This window comes from Cucurbita pepo, chromosome LG14, assembly GCF_002806865.2.
Source record: "Cucurbita pepo subsp. pepo cultivar mu-cu-16 chromosome LG14, ASM280686v2, whole genome shotgun sequence".
Lineage (NCBI taxonomy): Eukaryota > Viridiplantae > Streptophyta > Magnoliopsida > Cucurbitales > Cucurbitaceae > Cucurbita > Cucurbita pepo.
The window spans coordinates 7607545-7620649 of record NC_036651.1 but is presented as its reverse complement, the minus strand read 5'-3'; the positions used below and the strand labels follow the sequence as shown (position 1 = coordinate 7620649).

The window sequence follows — 13105 nt, the reverse complement described above, 5'->3', positions numbered from 1 at the left end:
TGCGTGCCATTCATCCCTCAACTTGCTCGAGCGCGACTTTTGATTCCAGCTCAGTAACTCTCGCTCAATTTTGAAAGCTACTAAGCATGGCGAATAATAGCAGTGTATAGGAAAAAAAAAAAAAAAAGAGTTTAGCTTAGTTTGTTAAACAAAGTAGATCACGGTTTTGTTTCAAAGCAAACCATAGGGGCAGTTTGTCCTATTCAGACATTCACGACCAAGAAACATTGGATTCTTTTTCGGGTAGGCCTGAAAAGGAGAAGGAACACTTAAATGTTAGAGATGTGTACTTTTATGTGCTGGGTTGCATGTGGATCTCTTACCAGAAGCCTAAGCTAGGTAGAAACACGAATCCTTCTAGGATATTTTGTCATTACTCATATGTATCCTAAAAAAATTCTCAAGAGGTCACCCAACATAGAATTACTCCAAACAAAACACGCTTAATTTCGAAATTTCTATGATATTCTCTTTTCATTTCAGGTATATATATATATATATATTAACTTTCAATTATTTTAAGTCTTTCTTAGTCATCAAATCCCAGTAGAGGAAGGGTATATGAATGAATCAATATCACATTCGAATGAGAGCGATTATGAGGATAAGATGACTAAGAAAGACTTAAAAAATGGTAAGTTACTGCCTATACCAATAATGTGCACCTTCTTTTTCAGGGGCTTAATCATAGGAACTTCATGGTTAAACGTGTTTTTATAAGACGCTCGTGACCGTGACCGAGGAAAAAAAAAATGCTAGAACGACTTGTATTAGTATATGGAGATAATTTTCACCTTCAGAAGCGAAAAGTAATTAACATCACCATGTTACAGAGGATACAAGGAAATGTCGAGGTGCATGGGAACATCGGGACACACTGGTGCCGAATCCTAAAACATTAGGTCAGCCACTGATTTGAAGTAGAATCAAACAAACAAAACCCCCGAATCACCGCGCTTGTATGAATACAAGAAATTAAGCAGGATTTTGAGTCAATTCTTCAGCATGAGCACCCCTTCTTCAATTTACTGTTTGACGGATAGAAGAAAAGAATGGGCTCTTTCAAATTCCTGTCGCTCAATTCGGCACATATGAACAAACCCATCGCGTAAATATGACGTTATAATGTTCGTATAGCTCATTGATGATGATGCCACATTTGAATGGTCTACTCTTCGGTCATCGCCGCTGTGGAAACTCAGGTATTTAACTTCTGTCCCTTTCTTCCCCCTTTTCCTGTTTTCATACACGGTTCTTGCTCTTAATCTTGTATTTAATCGGATGTTTCTTATGTATTCCACTTACTCGTACGAGGATTTCGCTTTTTGCAGCAATCCCTTCACGTTTAATTTCTTGGGTTCTCTTTGTTTGTTCATATCCTGTTGCTGAAACTTCTATTGGGTTGCTCTGTTTTTCCTTGTGTTCTTTATAGTTGCCTTCTTTTCTCTATTTTGGCTTCTGGGTTTGTGGTTTTTTCACATGTTCTAGCTCTTTTACTTCTTGTTCTTTCTTCTGGGTTTAAAAGATGAAGTGTTTCTTTAATCCCAAGGGAAAATCCAAGTCCAAAGGGATATCAAAATCAGCTACAGAGTTGAAACAAGGAGAAAAATCCGACATATCAGCCAAGAAAAAGGGTTTGAGACCATCGAATTCATTGTGTTCAAGGAGTATTCCTGAATTGTACAAAGAGAAGGAGCAAAATTTGAGGGTTTTCTCTCTGCAAGAGCTTGTTGATGCAACAAATGGCTTCAGCAGGCTGTTGAAGATTGGGGAGGGTGGTTTTGGGTCTGTGTACAAAGGAATTATTAAGCCCACAACTCCCAATGGTGAACCTCTTGTGGTCGCCATTAAAGAACTCAACCAGCATAGCTTGCAGGTATTGCCTTCCTTCTCAGTTTTTTCTGTGAGATCCCACGTCGGTTGGGGAGGAGAACAAAACCTCTCCCTAGTCCCTAGCATATGCGTTTTAAAAACGTTGAGGGGAAGCCCGAAAGGAAAAGTCCAAAGAGGACAATATCTACTAGCGGTGGGCCTGAACCGATACAAATGGTATCAGAGCCAGACACCGGACGATGTGCCAGCGAGGAAGCTGTTCCTCGGAGGGGGGTAGACACGAGACGGTGTGCCAATAAGGACACTGGGCCCCAAAGGGGTGGACCCACATTGATTGGAGAAAGGAACGAGTGCCAGCGAGGACGTTGGGCTCTGAAGGGGGTGGATTGTGAGATCCCACATGGGTTGGGGAGGAGAACTAAACACCCTTTATAAGGATGTGGAAACCTCTCTCTAGCAAACGCGTTTTAAAAACTTTAAGGGGAAGCCGGAAAGGGAAAGTCCAAAGAGGACGATATCTGCTAGTGGTGAGCCTGACCGTTACATTGATTCGTTGTTTTTTGTCTGGATGCTTTGGAGTGGACCTGAGGATTCAATATTTTATAAGCAATGTCATCAATCACATATAAATACTTAGCATTATTCAAAATTTGTAATCATTTGCCTGTATAGGATATTCTCTAAGCAACATATGACTCTAAATAATGAAGGACAGCTGACTTTCCCTTTCATCCCATGTCAAATACATTCCTTGTTTTCTGCTAGTCTTTATTTGTTTGGTTGTCATTTTACTGTCTCTTGATTTATGCGTATGGCTTATGGGCGGTTTTCTTGTTCTTAATGTTATTCTTTAGAATATTTGCACGACCATTGTGAAAACATTCGAAAACATTAAGGTTGAGTTCTTCTATTGTGTAGGGTCATAAAGAATGGCTTGCAGAAGTTCAATTTCTCAGTGTAGTTAGTCATCCAAATCTAGTTAAACTTCTTGGTTACGCGGCTGAAAACGGTACGAAAGGGATTCAGAGGCTTTTAGTCTACGAGTACCTACCGAACAGGAGCTTGGAACACCATCTTTTCCAACGAATGTCGTCGACACTGCCATGGAAGAAACGATTAGAGATTATCATTGGTGCAGCGCAGGGCTTGGCTTATCTACATGGAGGGTTAGAAGCTCAGGTACAATTTAGGTGCATTGGTTTTTGTCAGTTGCTTACTCTTTTAGAGAGGAGATTCCTATAAAAATAATTTTCATTGATCAAAAAGGCCTAAATATGATGCATCCAAAGGATTCTTTTCCCATCTGTGAAGTGGATGGCCATTAAGAGTATAGATTAGCAGGCTATTGATATCTCTTGCTAAGACAAGATACCATTTAAAAACAATAATCAAGTCTTTCCAAGATCTGGTGGCATAATGACAACTTATGTATGAGTGGTTTTGGGATTCATGGGCAGCTATATCGTAACGGCCCAAGTCTATCGCTAGTAGATATTGTCCTCTTTGAGTTTTCCCTTAGGGCTTTCCCTCAAGGTTTTTAAAACGCGTATGCTAGGGAGAGGTTTCCATACTCTTATAAAGAATGTTTCATTCCCCTCTCCAACCGATGTGGGATCTCACAATCCCACCCCCCTTCAGGGCCCAATGTCCTCTCTCCAATCGATGTGGGATCTCACAATCCACTCCCCTTCGGGGCTGAGTGTCCTCGCAGGCACACTGCCCGGTGTCCACCCCCTTCGGGGCTTAGTGTCCTTGCTTGCACACTGCTCGGTGAGATCACACATCGATTGGAGAGAGGAACGAGTGCTAGCGAGGATGTTGGGTTTCGAAGGGGGGTGGATTGTGAGATCCCACATCGGCTGGAGAATGGAACAAAACATTCTTTATAAGGGTGTGAAAACCTCTCCCTAACAGACGCATTTTAAAAATCTTGAGGGAAAGCTCGAAAAGGAAAAGTCCAAAGAGGACAATATCTACTAGCGGTGGGCTTAGGCTATTCCATATACAAATATGCGGGAGTGTGGGGATAAAGTCTATTGTAATTGTTGCATATACAAAAATCAATCCATATCGCCACTTCAATTTGTTGAGATCATTTTTTGCACGTGCATTTGTGTAGGTTATATATCGAGATTTTAAATCAGCGAATATTCTACTAGACGAGAACTTCAAGCCGAAACTCTCAGACTTTGGCCTTGCTAGAGAAGGACCAAGAGGTGATGACACACACGTCTCTACAAACGTACGTACAATAGCTTTCCTTGTGTTGGATTTTACATTATGCATCTCATATAAAAAGATAATGCTTAGGCTGTACTCAAAACCCAAATGGCTGTTTTTTCATTTGTCAGGTGGTCGGAACGCATGGATATGCTGCTCCCGAATATCTTGAAACAGGCCGTCTCAAGAGCCAATGCGATGTATGGAGTTTTGGTGTGGTTCTATATGAACTCCTCACAGGCAGACGAGCATTGAATACTACCCGCCCGGTCGGAGAACAGAAACTTCTACAATGGGTGAGGCAGTTTCCAGTTGACAGTAGTATGTTCACCATGTTAATCGATCCTCGTCTCAGAAACCAGTACTCCTTATCTTCCACCCGGGAAGTTGCAAAGTTAGCCGATCGGTGCTTGAACAAAACACCAATGAGTCGGCCAACAATGACAGAAGTAGTTGAAGGTTTACAGAAAGCGCTCGTAATGTCGGAAGAGAAAACAAGCTCCAATAGTAATCAGAAACAGTCTCATAGCGGCCTGTTTTCTCCAAGATTTCTTGATAAAAAGCATGCCATGATTGGAAGACAAGGAAAGGTTTGATCTTCTGATATCTACACTTTGTTACTTACATTCTTTAGGATGAAGTATGAAAAGTTTTGACCTGAAACTCCCGAAAATTCGTCTTTTAAGCACGTCGTGATATCTGAAAGTATAATAAATCTGATCTGAGTACCATATTATATACCATTATGTGTATCCATTCTGCATTGTAGATGGCTGTTTCACTCATGTTCTTACTCATGTTCGTCTTTTAAGCACGTCGTGATATCTGAAAGTATAATAAATCTGATCTGAGTACCATATTATTTACCATTATGTGTATCCATTCTGCATTGTAGATGGCTGTTTCACTCATGTTCTTACTCATGTTCGTCTTTTAAGCACGTTGTGATATCTGAAAGTATAATAAATCTGATCTGAGTACCATATTATTTACCATTATGTGTATCCATTCTGCATTGTAGATGGCTGTTTCACTCATGTTCTTACTCATGTTCGTCTTTTAAGCACGTTGTGATATCTGAAAGTATAATAAATCTGATCTGAGTACCATATTATTTACCATTATGTGTATCCATTCTGCATTGTAGATGGCTGTTTCACTCATCTTCTTACCTATATTTATGCTAGATCCCTTCTTGGTCCAACTTTTTTACTGAAGGACTCAATAATTACAGTTCTGAAAGTATAAAAAACTACATCTTTACACATAGAAGTATGAGGATTATGAGAGTTTTGGCTGTAGATTTAGGACTGATATGTGCTGGTTTCATTTCTACACCACAGCAACTTCCTTGATCTTTTTCTCCTTAATGAATCCAACGTGAAGATCACTGCCACTGCAGTCCAATTCCGGAAGTCTCCGGTTCCGACCGCCTTCCGACATGGTCTTTACAAACTCGACCAAGTTTCTCCAATTGTTGGGTTCGAAAAGGTTCTTGTTCATTCTCAAGTAAGTGAATGCAGTCAAGCCATTTCCAGATTCGGACCTACTCGTGGCTAAAATTTGCTCATAAGCTCCTCCATCATACCTTTCCAATGCATTTTCACCTGCAAGTTCAGCCTTAGCATCCCTTGTAGCCATCTTCACTTGTCTAACCAATCCTTCCGGTGAGCAGTTTGCATAGCCGGGCTGCTGTCCGTCCTTCATTTCCATGCAAGTGAAGTTAAACACAACCCCATGTTTAGCTAGCATCTTCGCAATAGGCGAGTAACCATTTCGGTGTCGAGTGTTGTAGTACCCTGCGGTTAACTCGGCAGCATGGGCTCGAGTACCGTAATGCCAGTGAATTCCAGCTACTTTTGCTGATAGTTTTGCACCCGTTCCATGGAAAATTCCCTTTGAAGCTGCTAAGATTCTATCCCCGTGCTGTAATAGCTTGCCCGAGTACCATTCGAGGAAGAACTTGCCGTATTCTGTGTTCCATGTTCCTTCCTTTTTGAAGAAGCCTGTGTCTTCAGGGAACTGGTTGTATTGACCAGAATCATGTGGCCCTCCTTTGCTTCCCCAGTCTCTTTTTCCAATGCTCTCTGCTGCTGCTTCAAGGGAAGCTCTCATGTACTGTTCACCACAGAAGACATAAAAAATCGTTCTCAAAAACCATTTTCTCTAAACAGCCCCTAGTTTGATATTGCTGTAGAAGGATCCTGTTACGGTTAGATCAATACGTAAAAAGAAGTATATCGAGTCGAGTACCTTGTCGTAACATTGGAATTCCCCGATTCCGGGAAATCTCCATGTCCCATTGCTCTCTGGATAAGACGGATATCTGAGTTCCCCACATGGACCAGCCCCGACTTGAACTTCCTGCCATTGCAAATGAACATTGAATATCTAACTCTCGAAGCTATTTACTTGAATTCTATCTACATGATTGTAACGGCTAAAGCCCACCGTTATCTGATATTGTTCTCTTTAAGCTTTCCCTTTCGGGCTTCCCCTCAAGATTTTTAAAACGCGTCTGGTAGAGAGAGGTTTCCACACCCTTATAAAGGATGTTTCGTTCTCCTCCCCAACCAATGTGGGATCTCACAATTCACCCCCCTTCAGGGCCCAGTGTCCTCGCTGGCATTCGTTCCTTTCTCCAATCAATGTGGGACCTGCACCAAATCCACCCCCTTTGAGATCTAGCGTCCTCGCTCGCATACCGCCTCGTGTCTACCCCCTTCACGGAACAGCCTCCTCGCTGGCACATCACCCGATGTCTGGCTCTGATACCATTTGTAACAGCCAAGGCCCATCACTAGCAGATATTGTTCTTTTGGACTTTCCCTTTCGGGCTTTCCCTCAAGGTTTTTAAAACCCGTCTGCTAGGGAGAGGTTTCCACACCCTTATAAAGGGTGTTTTGTTCTCCTCCCCAACCGATGTGAGATCTCACAGTGATCGAGTCATGTTCATTCTAAGCTATCATCTTGTGGGAGGATTAAAGGTGTTCGGAGATGGTTAAGAAGAAGAAGGATTAAGAGAATTGAACAAATTGTCGATGCATACCATGATAACTTCTCCCAAGTAGTCTCTAAATCGATCCCGAAAGCTCCTCATGTAATCAGCATAGACTTGGATTGGTGTTCTTCCTCTAAGCACAGGTAAGGAATCACATCCCAAAGAGATGTATTCCGGATTCCTCCTGCCTGATCTGTCGGTATAAACGAGATCTGGGTTCTTGCTTATTTCTTCGAGCACCCATGGCGGTAAAGGAATGCTGAAAGATCATAGAGAGAAGGTTAACCGAATATCGAAAAGTCGAAAATGGTTAAGAAAACTTTCTCGGATTCATACCTGCAAGAATCTCCAACATTCCCTCCACACTGATGAAAAGACATGACTACTTGGAGCTTCAAGCCATGCTTTTGAAGCATCTGCACAAGCTCAGCATAGCCTTCCCAATTGTATTTCATAGGTCCATCTTTCTCCACCAATCCCCACCAAGCATCCACCATAACTCCTTCCACACCCGCACTCTTCAAAGCCATTAAACTCGCGTTCATCGCTCGAGGCTTGTTCAGATTCCCTCCAAGCGTAACCGTGTCAAGCGGCAACATAACAAACACAGGAACTCTCAAGTCATTCGTGTGATGATTCATAGATAACGAATGAAGTTTCTCCAATTTGTCACTCCTTTCCATCTTAATCTCTTGTAGGGAGCTTCTTATTCGAAGACGGGTCGGTGATTTTGCTTGCTTGAACGAGATTACGCCATAGAGATCCTCATGAAGATGAGCCTTTATGATCTTGGTGTCTTTCGGGTTGATGAAAGAAGTCGAAGATCGTAATGTTAAAGTCATTTTTTTCGAATATCAGAGAAGGTATCAGAGAAGGCATATTTATGAACAAAAGTCTCTCAAAAAGTTTTTACACTTTGAAGCTGACAGCAAAGCCGGTGGGCTCGTGTTCAAACGAAAAAGGTACGTAAAATCAAAACTTGTTGGCTTTACCATTTCAAAGTCGTTTTCGATATTACGCACTTTTTACTTTCATGTTCTTGGAATTATAAAGCTCAATATCCCGAAATGTTCACTAAGACCAGGCTTCCCAATAGAATGTTTAACCAATCCATCCCGAAATGTTCGGGTACCAGCTTTAATATTTTCAAGTGATTCTTGTAGCTATAGAAAGTGTTCAATGGCTGAAATGATGAAAATATCTTCCCTTTTTTATTCCCTTTTCTGCTACTTTTCCTCTCTCTAGAGCTGAACCATATCTCTTCCTCTGTAAAGCAATTTGCTTGGCCAAAACTGTATGAAACCCCACAAAGAAAGTGATTTGTGGACTATGTTTATGTTCTTAACATTCTATTTATGTGGATGACATAAAAGCTTTGAGAATATTGAATTTTCATTGGTGTTGATTGCATTAGGATAAGGAAGGCTAAAAGAATGCATCATTTAGCTGTGTACTCATGTGGCTGAAACTAAGAGTTCTCTTTCATTTCTTGGTTATAAGCCGGAGAAATTGTGAGATTCCACGTTGGTTGGAGAGGGGAATGAAACATTCCTTATAAGGGTGTGGAAACCTCTCCCTAGTAGATGCGTTTTAAAACCGTGAGGCTGATAACAGGCTGAAGTGGACAATATTCTAGCGGTGGGTTTGAGCTGTTACAAATGGTATTGGAGCTAGACACTGGATGATGTGCTAGCGAGGATCCTGGGCTCCAAAGGGGGTGGATTTTGAGATCCCACATCGGTTGGAGAAGAGAACGAAACATTCCTTATAAGGGTGTGGAAACCTCTCCCTAGTAGATGCGTTTTAAAACCGTGAGGCTGATAACAGGCTGAAGTGGACAATATTCTAGCGGTGGGTTTGAGCTGTTACAAATGGTATTGGAGCTAGACACTGGATGATGTGCTAGCGAGGATCCTGGGCTCCAAAGGGGGTGGATTTTGAGATCCCACATCGGTTGGAGAAGAGAACGAAACATTCCTTATAAGGGTGTGGAAACCTCTCCCTAGTAGATGCGTTTTAAAACCGTGAGGCTGATAACAGGCTGAAGTGGACAATATTCTAGCGGTGGGTTTGAGCTGTTACAAATGGTATTGGAGCTAGACACTGGATGATGTGCTAGCGAGGATCCTGGGCTCCAAAGGGGGTGGATTTTGAGATCCCACATCGGTTGGAGAAGAGAACGAAACATTCCTTATAAGGGTGTGGAAACCTCTCCCTAGTAGATGCGTTTTAAAACCGTGAGGCTGATAACAGGCTGAAGTGGACAATATTCTAGCGGTGGGTTTGAGCTGTTACAAATGGTATTGGAGCTAGACACTGGATGATGTGCTAGCGAGGATCCTGGGCTCCAAAGGGGGTGGATTTTGAGATCCCACATCGGTTGGAGAAGAGAACGAAACATTCCTTATAAGAGTGTGGAAGTTTCTCCCTAGTAGAGGCGGTTTAAAACGTGAGGCTAATGGCGATACGTAATGGGTCAAAACGGACAATATCTGCTAGTGGTGGGCTTGGGCTGTTACAAATGATACTAGAGTTCGACATCGAATGGTGTACCAGCGAGGACACTGGTCTCCAAAGGGGAGTAGATTGTGAGATCCCATATCAGTTAGAGAGGAGAACGAAACATTCCATATAAGAGTGTGGAAACCTCTCCCTAGTAGACACGTTTTAAAATCGTGAGGTTGATGGCGATGCGTAACGGGCCAAAGTTGACAAATGGTATCAAAGCTAGACACAAGGACGGTGTGCTAGCGAGGACATTGGGACCCAAAGGGGGTGGATTGTGAGATCTCACAGCGGTTGGAAAAGGGAACGAAACATTTCTTATAAGAGTGTAGAAACCTCTAAGGTACCGGTAAAATATTGAGCAATGTGCACAATGAAATTCACCTCGCTTGCGGGGCCAGCGTTCTCGAACACCACTACACGCTATTCTTAGTATATACCACACCCATTGCAGAAACATTATAGCTCAACAATTGTAGGGTGACGGAGGATTGAACCATCAACTTTTAGGATGATAATTGGTGACTTTATCCACTAAACTATACTCAGATTGGCACGAAAGACGGAGACGGAAAGATTCTAATTGTGTAGGCCAATTGGATTGTAAGGAAAGGAGAAAGTTGGATGGGGAAAGATCCAAACTTTGATTGTGAGAGTTTAGTCTTCATTGAAGAAGAGGCTACAAAGCTGAGGTGTAGCCATGTAATTGTTAGGCCAACCATTAGATTTTTGTGTGGAGGCCATTAGTTCTTATCTCTTCCAACCCTTTATTAAATCAAAAAGGAAAACGAGGACGATAACGAAACGCGTCGGTTAGAAAGAGGTTTCCATACTCTTATAAAGAATGCTTCGTTTCCCTCTTCGACCGATGTGGGATCACACAATCTACCATCGTCGGGGCTTAGCGTCCTTGTTGGCACACTGCCCGGTGTCTAGTCCTGATATCATTTGTAACACCTTAAGCCCACCGCTAGTAGATATTATCCGTTTTGGTCTGTTACGTATCGCAGTCAGCCTCATGGTTAGAATTTATAAGAGCATCTCGAAAAATTAGCAATTTCTAACAAATTCATCCTATAATATTTTGTATTAAAACGCCTGTAAGATGTTTAACAATCCAAAAAAAAATGACGATCAATTTGAAGGTCGAGTTTCTTTTTATGTTCTTTATACATTTTAAAAAGTGTCTAATTGGTCTCCGAGTTTTCAAGTCCACTAAATCTAACTTTAAAAAGGGTTCGATGGATCTTTAAACTTTCAAATTTGTTCCCTAATGATTTTTAAATTTTCAATTTGTCCAATGAACTCGAAATCCCGAGCCAAATCTATTCCATTTCAGAAAATTAATCTAACCCAGCTTGAAATGTTAGCCCAACCCAACCCTACTCCTATAATTTGGGTCGGGTCATTCGGGTCAGTACAACAATCTCATTGTAACCATAAATCATCAAAAATGAATTAACCAAATCGGTCCAAAATCCTCAAATCGGTTCAAACCAAATTAATTTATAGTGTTCAACAAATAATTTCCAAGAAGCACATTTGGTAGACTATGTTCCTTGGACCGAACAGATTTCTAAGCTTTAAATTTTGTATCAAATGGATTTTTTTTACACTTGAAAGTTTCGTTCTTACTCGATGTTTGAATTTAAAACCGAACCTAACCCGATATCATTAAAATTTTCAAATATTCAAACTGAGATGTCACACTACTATGAGATAACCAACTCGATGTTTTGTGGGTGTTGTTATTGCAACCCTAGTGGTGGCTGCTGCTGGGGACCTAATCTAAATGATTATCCATGTAAATTTGAAAGCATGAAACTATTCATTTCTATCCTTTGTGAGTCGGAATGAAACATTGTTTGTAAGAGTGTGGAAACCTCTTCCTAGCAGACGTGTCCTAAAATCATGAGGGAAATCCCAAAGAGGACAATATCGGCAGCGGTGGGAATGAGCTATTACAAATGGTATCAGAGTCAGACACTGGGCGATGTGCCAGCGAGGAGGCTAAGTCCGGAAGGGGGTGGACAAGAGGCGGTGTGCCAGTGAGGATGGTGACCCTGAAGGGGGTGGATTGGGTGATCCCACATCAATTGGAGAGGGGAATGAGTGCTAATTAGGACGCTAGGGCTCGAAGGGGGTGGTAGATTGTGAGATTTCACATCAGTTAGAGAGGGGAACGAAGTATTTTTTTGTAAGGGTGTGGAAACTTCGCTCTAGGTACGCGCTTTAAAACCTTGAGGGGAAGCCCGAAAGGGAAAGCCCAAAGAAAACAATATTTGCTTGCAGTGGGCTTGAACTGTTACATCTTCGATTCAGTGAATTCAAGCATATCAATGAATAAGATACTCGGACAGTAGTCGTTCAAAGCCTATGTTAGGAGACTAATCGAGGTTTGTCTCTCTCCAAAAATGATGGAGGCTTAGTAATCTTTGGTGACAACCAAAAAGGTAATATAATTGGTAAGGATAGTATAGATAGTCGTTCTTTCTACCTTGACTGAAAATGTGCTCGTAGTTGATAGGACTATTCATATGACACAATAACTCTTCTACAACGACCTAAGCCTACCACTACCAGATATTATTTCTTTGAACTTCCCGTCACTGTTTTTAAAATGTGTTTGCTAGGAAGAGGTTTCGACACCATTTTTAGAATGTTTTGTTCCCTTCTCCAATTGATGCAAAATTTCACATCTTCCAATTCAGACTACCAAACGCAAACTAAATTTTTTAGAGGGGTTGGTTAAATTTTTTGAAAATCGAAAATTCGAGTCGATTTGCAAGTTGACATTTTTTTTTAGGTCAACCCGATTAGCCCGAAGACCTATGAGGTGACAAAAGGCCTCCTACTTGTTCCCATAGTCAACAGATTTTGTTTACTTCAACCAAGACTTTTTATTTTATTTTATTTTATTTTAATTAATAATATGCTTTCAATAATTATATACCAATATATAATTTAAATTTTTAAAAGTTTAAATGATACCTAAATTTAAAAATAAAATTAAAATACCAACTTTATAAAAAATATATAAAAATACCTTTAATATTAGTTTGTTTCACTTGAATTTTAAAAAAAAAATAAATAAATAATATCCACAAATTTCAGAAGTTTTATTAAAATATTTAACTGGTTCGAATTTTTTTAAAAATATTTTAAAATATTTTTAGTATCATATTATGAAAAATACACAAAAAAATTTAAATTAGTATTAACACTAAATAACTACAATAATTAATTTTAAAGTAATTACGAGACTATAAATAGTTTGAATTTTTTTTATTAATTTAAGACCAATATAATTAATTAATATTAAATATATTTTATTAATATTAATATAATTTCAAAATTATAAAAAAAATACATGAAATTAAAAAGAAAATGGCCAAAGTCTTGGGAAGAAAAGCGAGTCCTCTCACATGTCAATTCCCAATTATTTGTGGGCCAATACCATAATTAATACCTTCAACAGCTCCATCAATGGCTTCCATAGCTCAGAACCAATGATGTAGATTACCCAGGAAGGAGGGAGAAGAACAA

General features: G+C 40.4%; 2 protein-coding genes across 3 annotated transcripts; one reads left to right on the top strand and one right to left on the bottom strand.

Moving 5' to 3' along the window:
• Positions 1-1004: 1004 nt before the first annotated feature.
• On the top strand, positions 1005-7840 carry LOC111810558 (probable serine/threonine-protein kinase PBL19). Of its 2 annotated transcripts, none has more exons than XM_023697276.1 (6): positions 1005-1202; positions 1526-1876; positions 2752-3012; positions 3953-4075; positions 4185-4643; positions 7753-7840. In XM_023697276.1, the coding sequence occupies exons 1-6, from the start codon at positions 1164-1166 to the stop codon at positions 7780-7782; spliced, it is 1263 nt and encodes a 420-aa protein (XP_023553044.1). In that variant the 5' UTR covers positions 1005-1163; the 3' UTR covers positions 7783-7840. The 2 variants fall into 2 exon arrangements, with proteins under 2 accessions (XP_023553044.1, XP_023553045.1); XM_023697277.1 differs by having other exon boundaries at positions 1006-1202; positions 1550-1876.
• LOC111810557 (beta-amylase 3, chloroplastic-like) lies at positions 4765-8432 on the bottom strand. The gene is made up of 4 exons (XM_023697274.1): positions 7391-8432; positions 7103-7313; positions 6307-6417; positions 4765-6171 (listed from the first exon to the last, which is right to left on the bottom strand). Exons 1-4 carry the CDS (start codon positions 7894-7896, stop codon positions 5386-5388), a joined length of 1614 nt encoding a protein of 537 aa, XP_023553042.1. The 5' UTR covers positions 7897-8432; the 3' UTR covers positions 4765-5385.
• Between the last annotated feature and the right edge of the window lie 4673 nt (positions 8433-13105).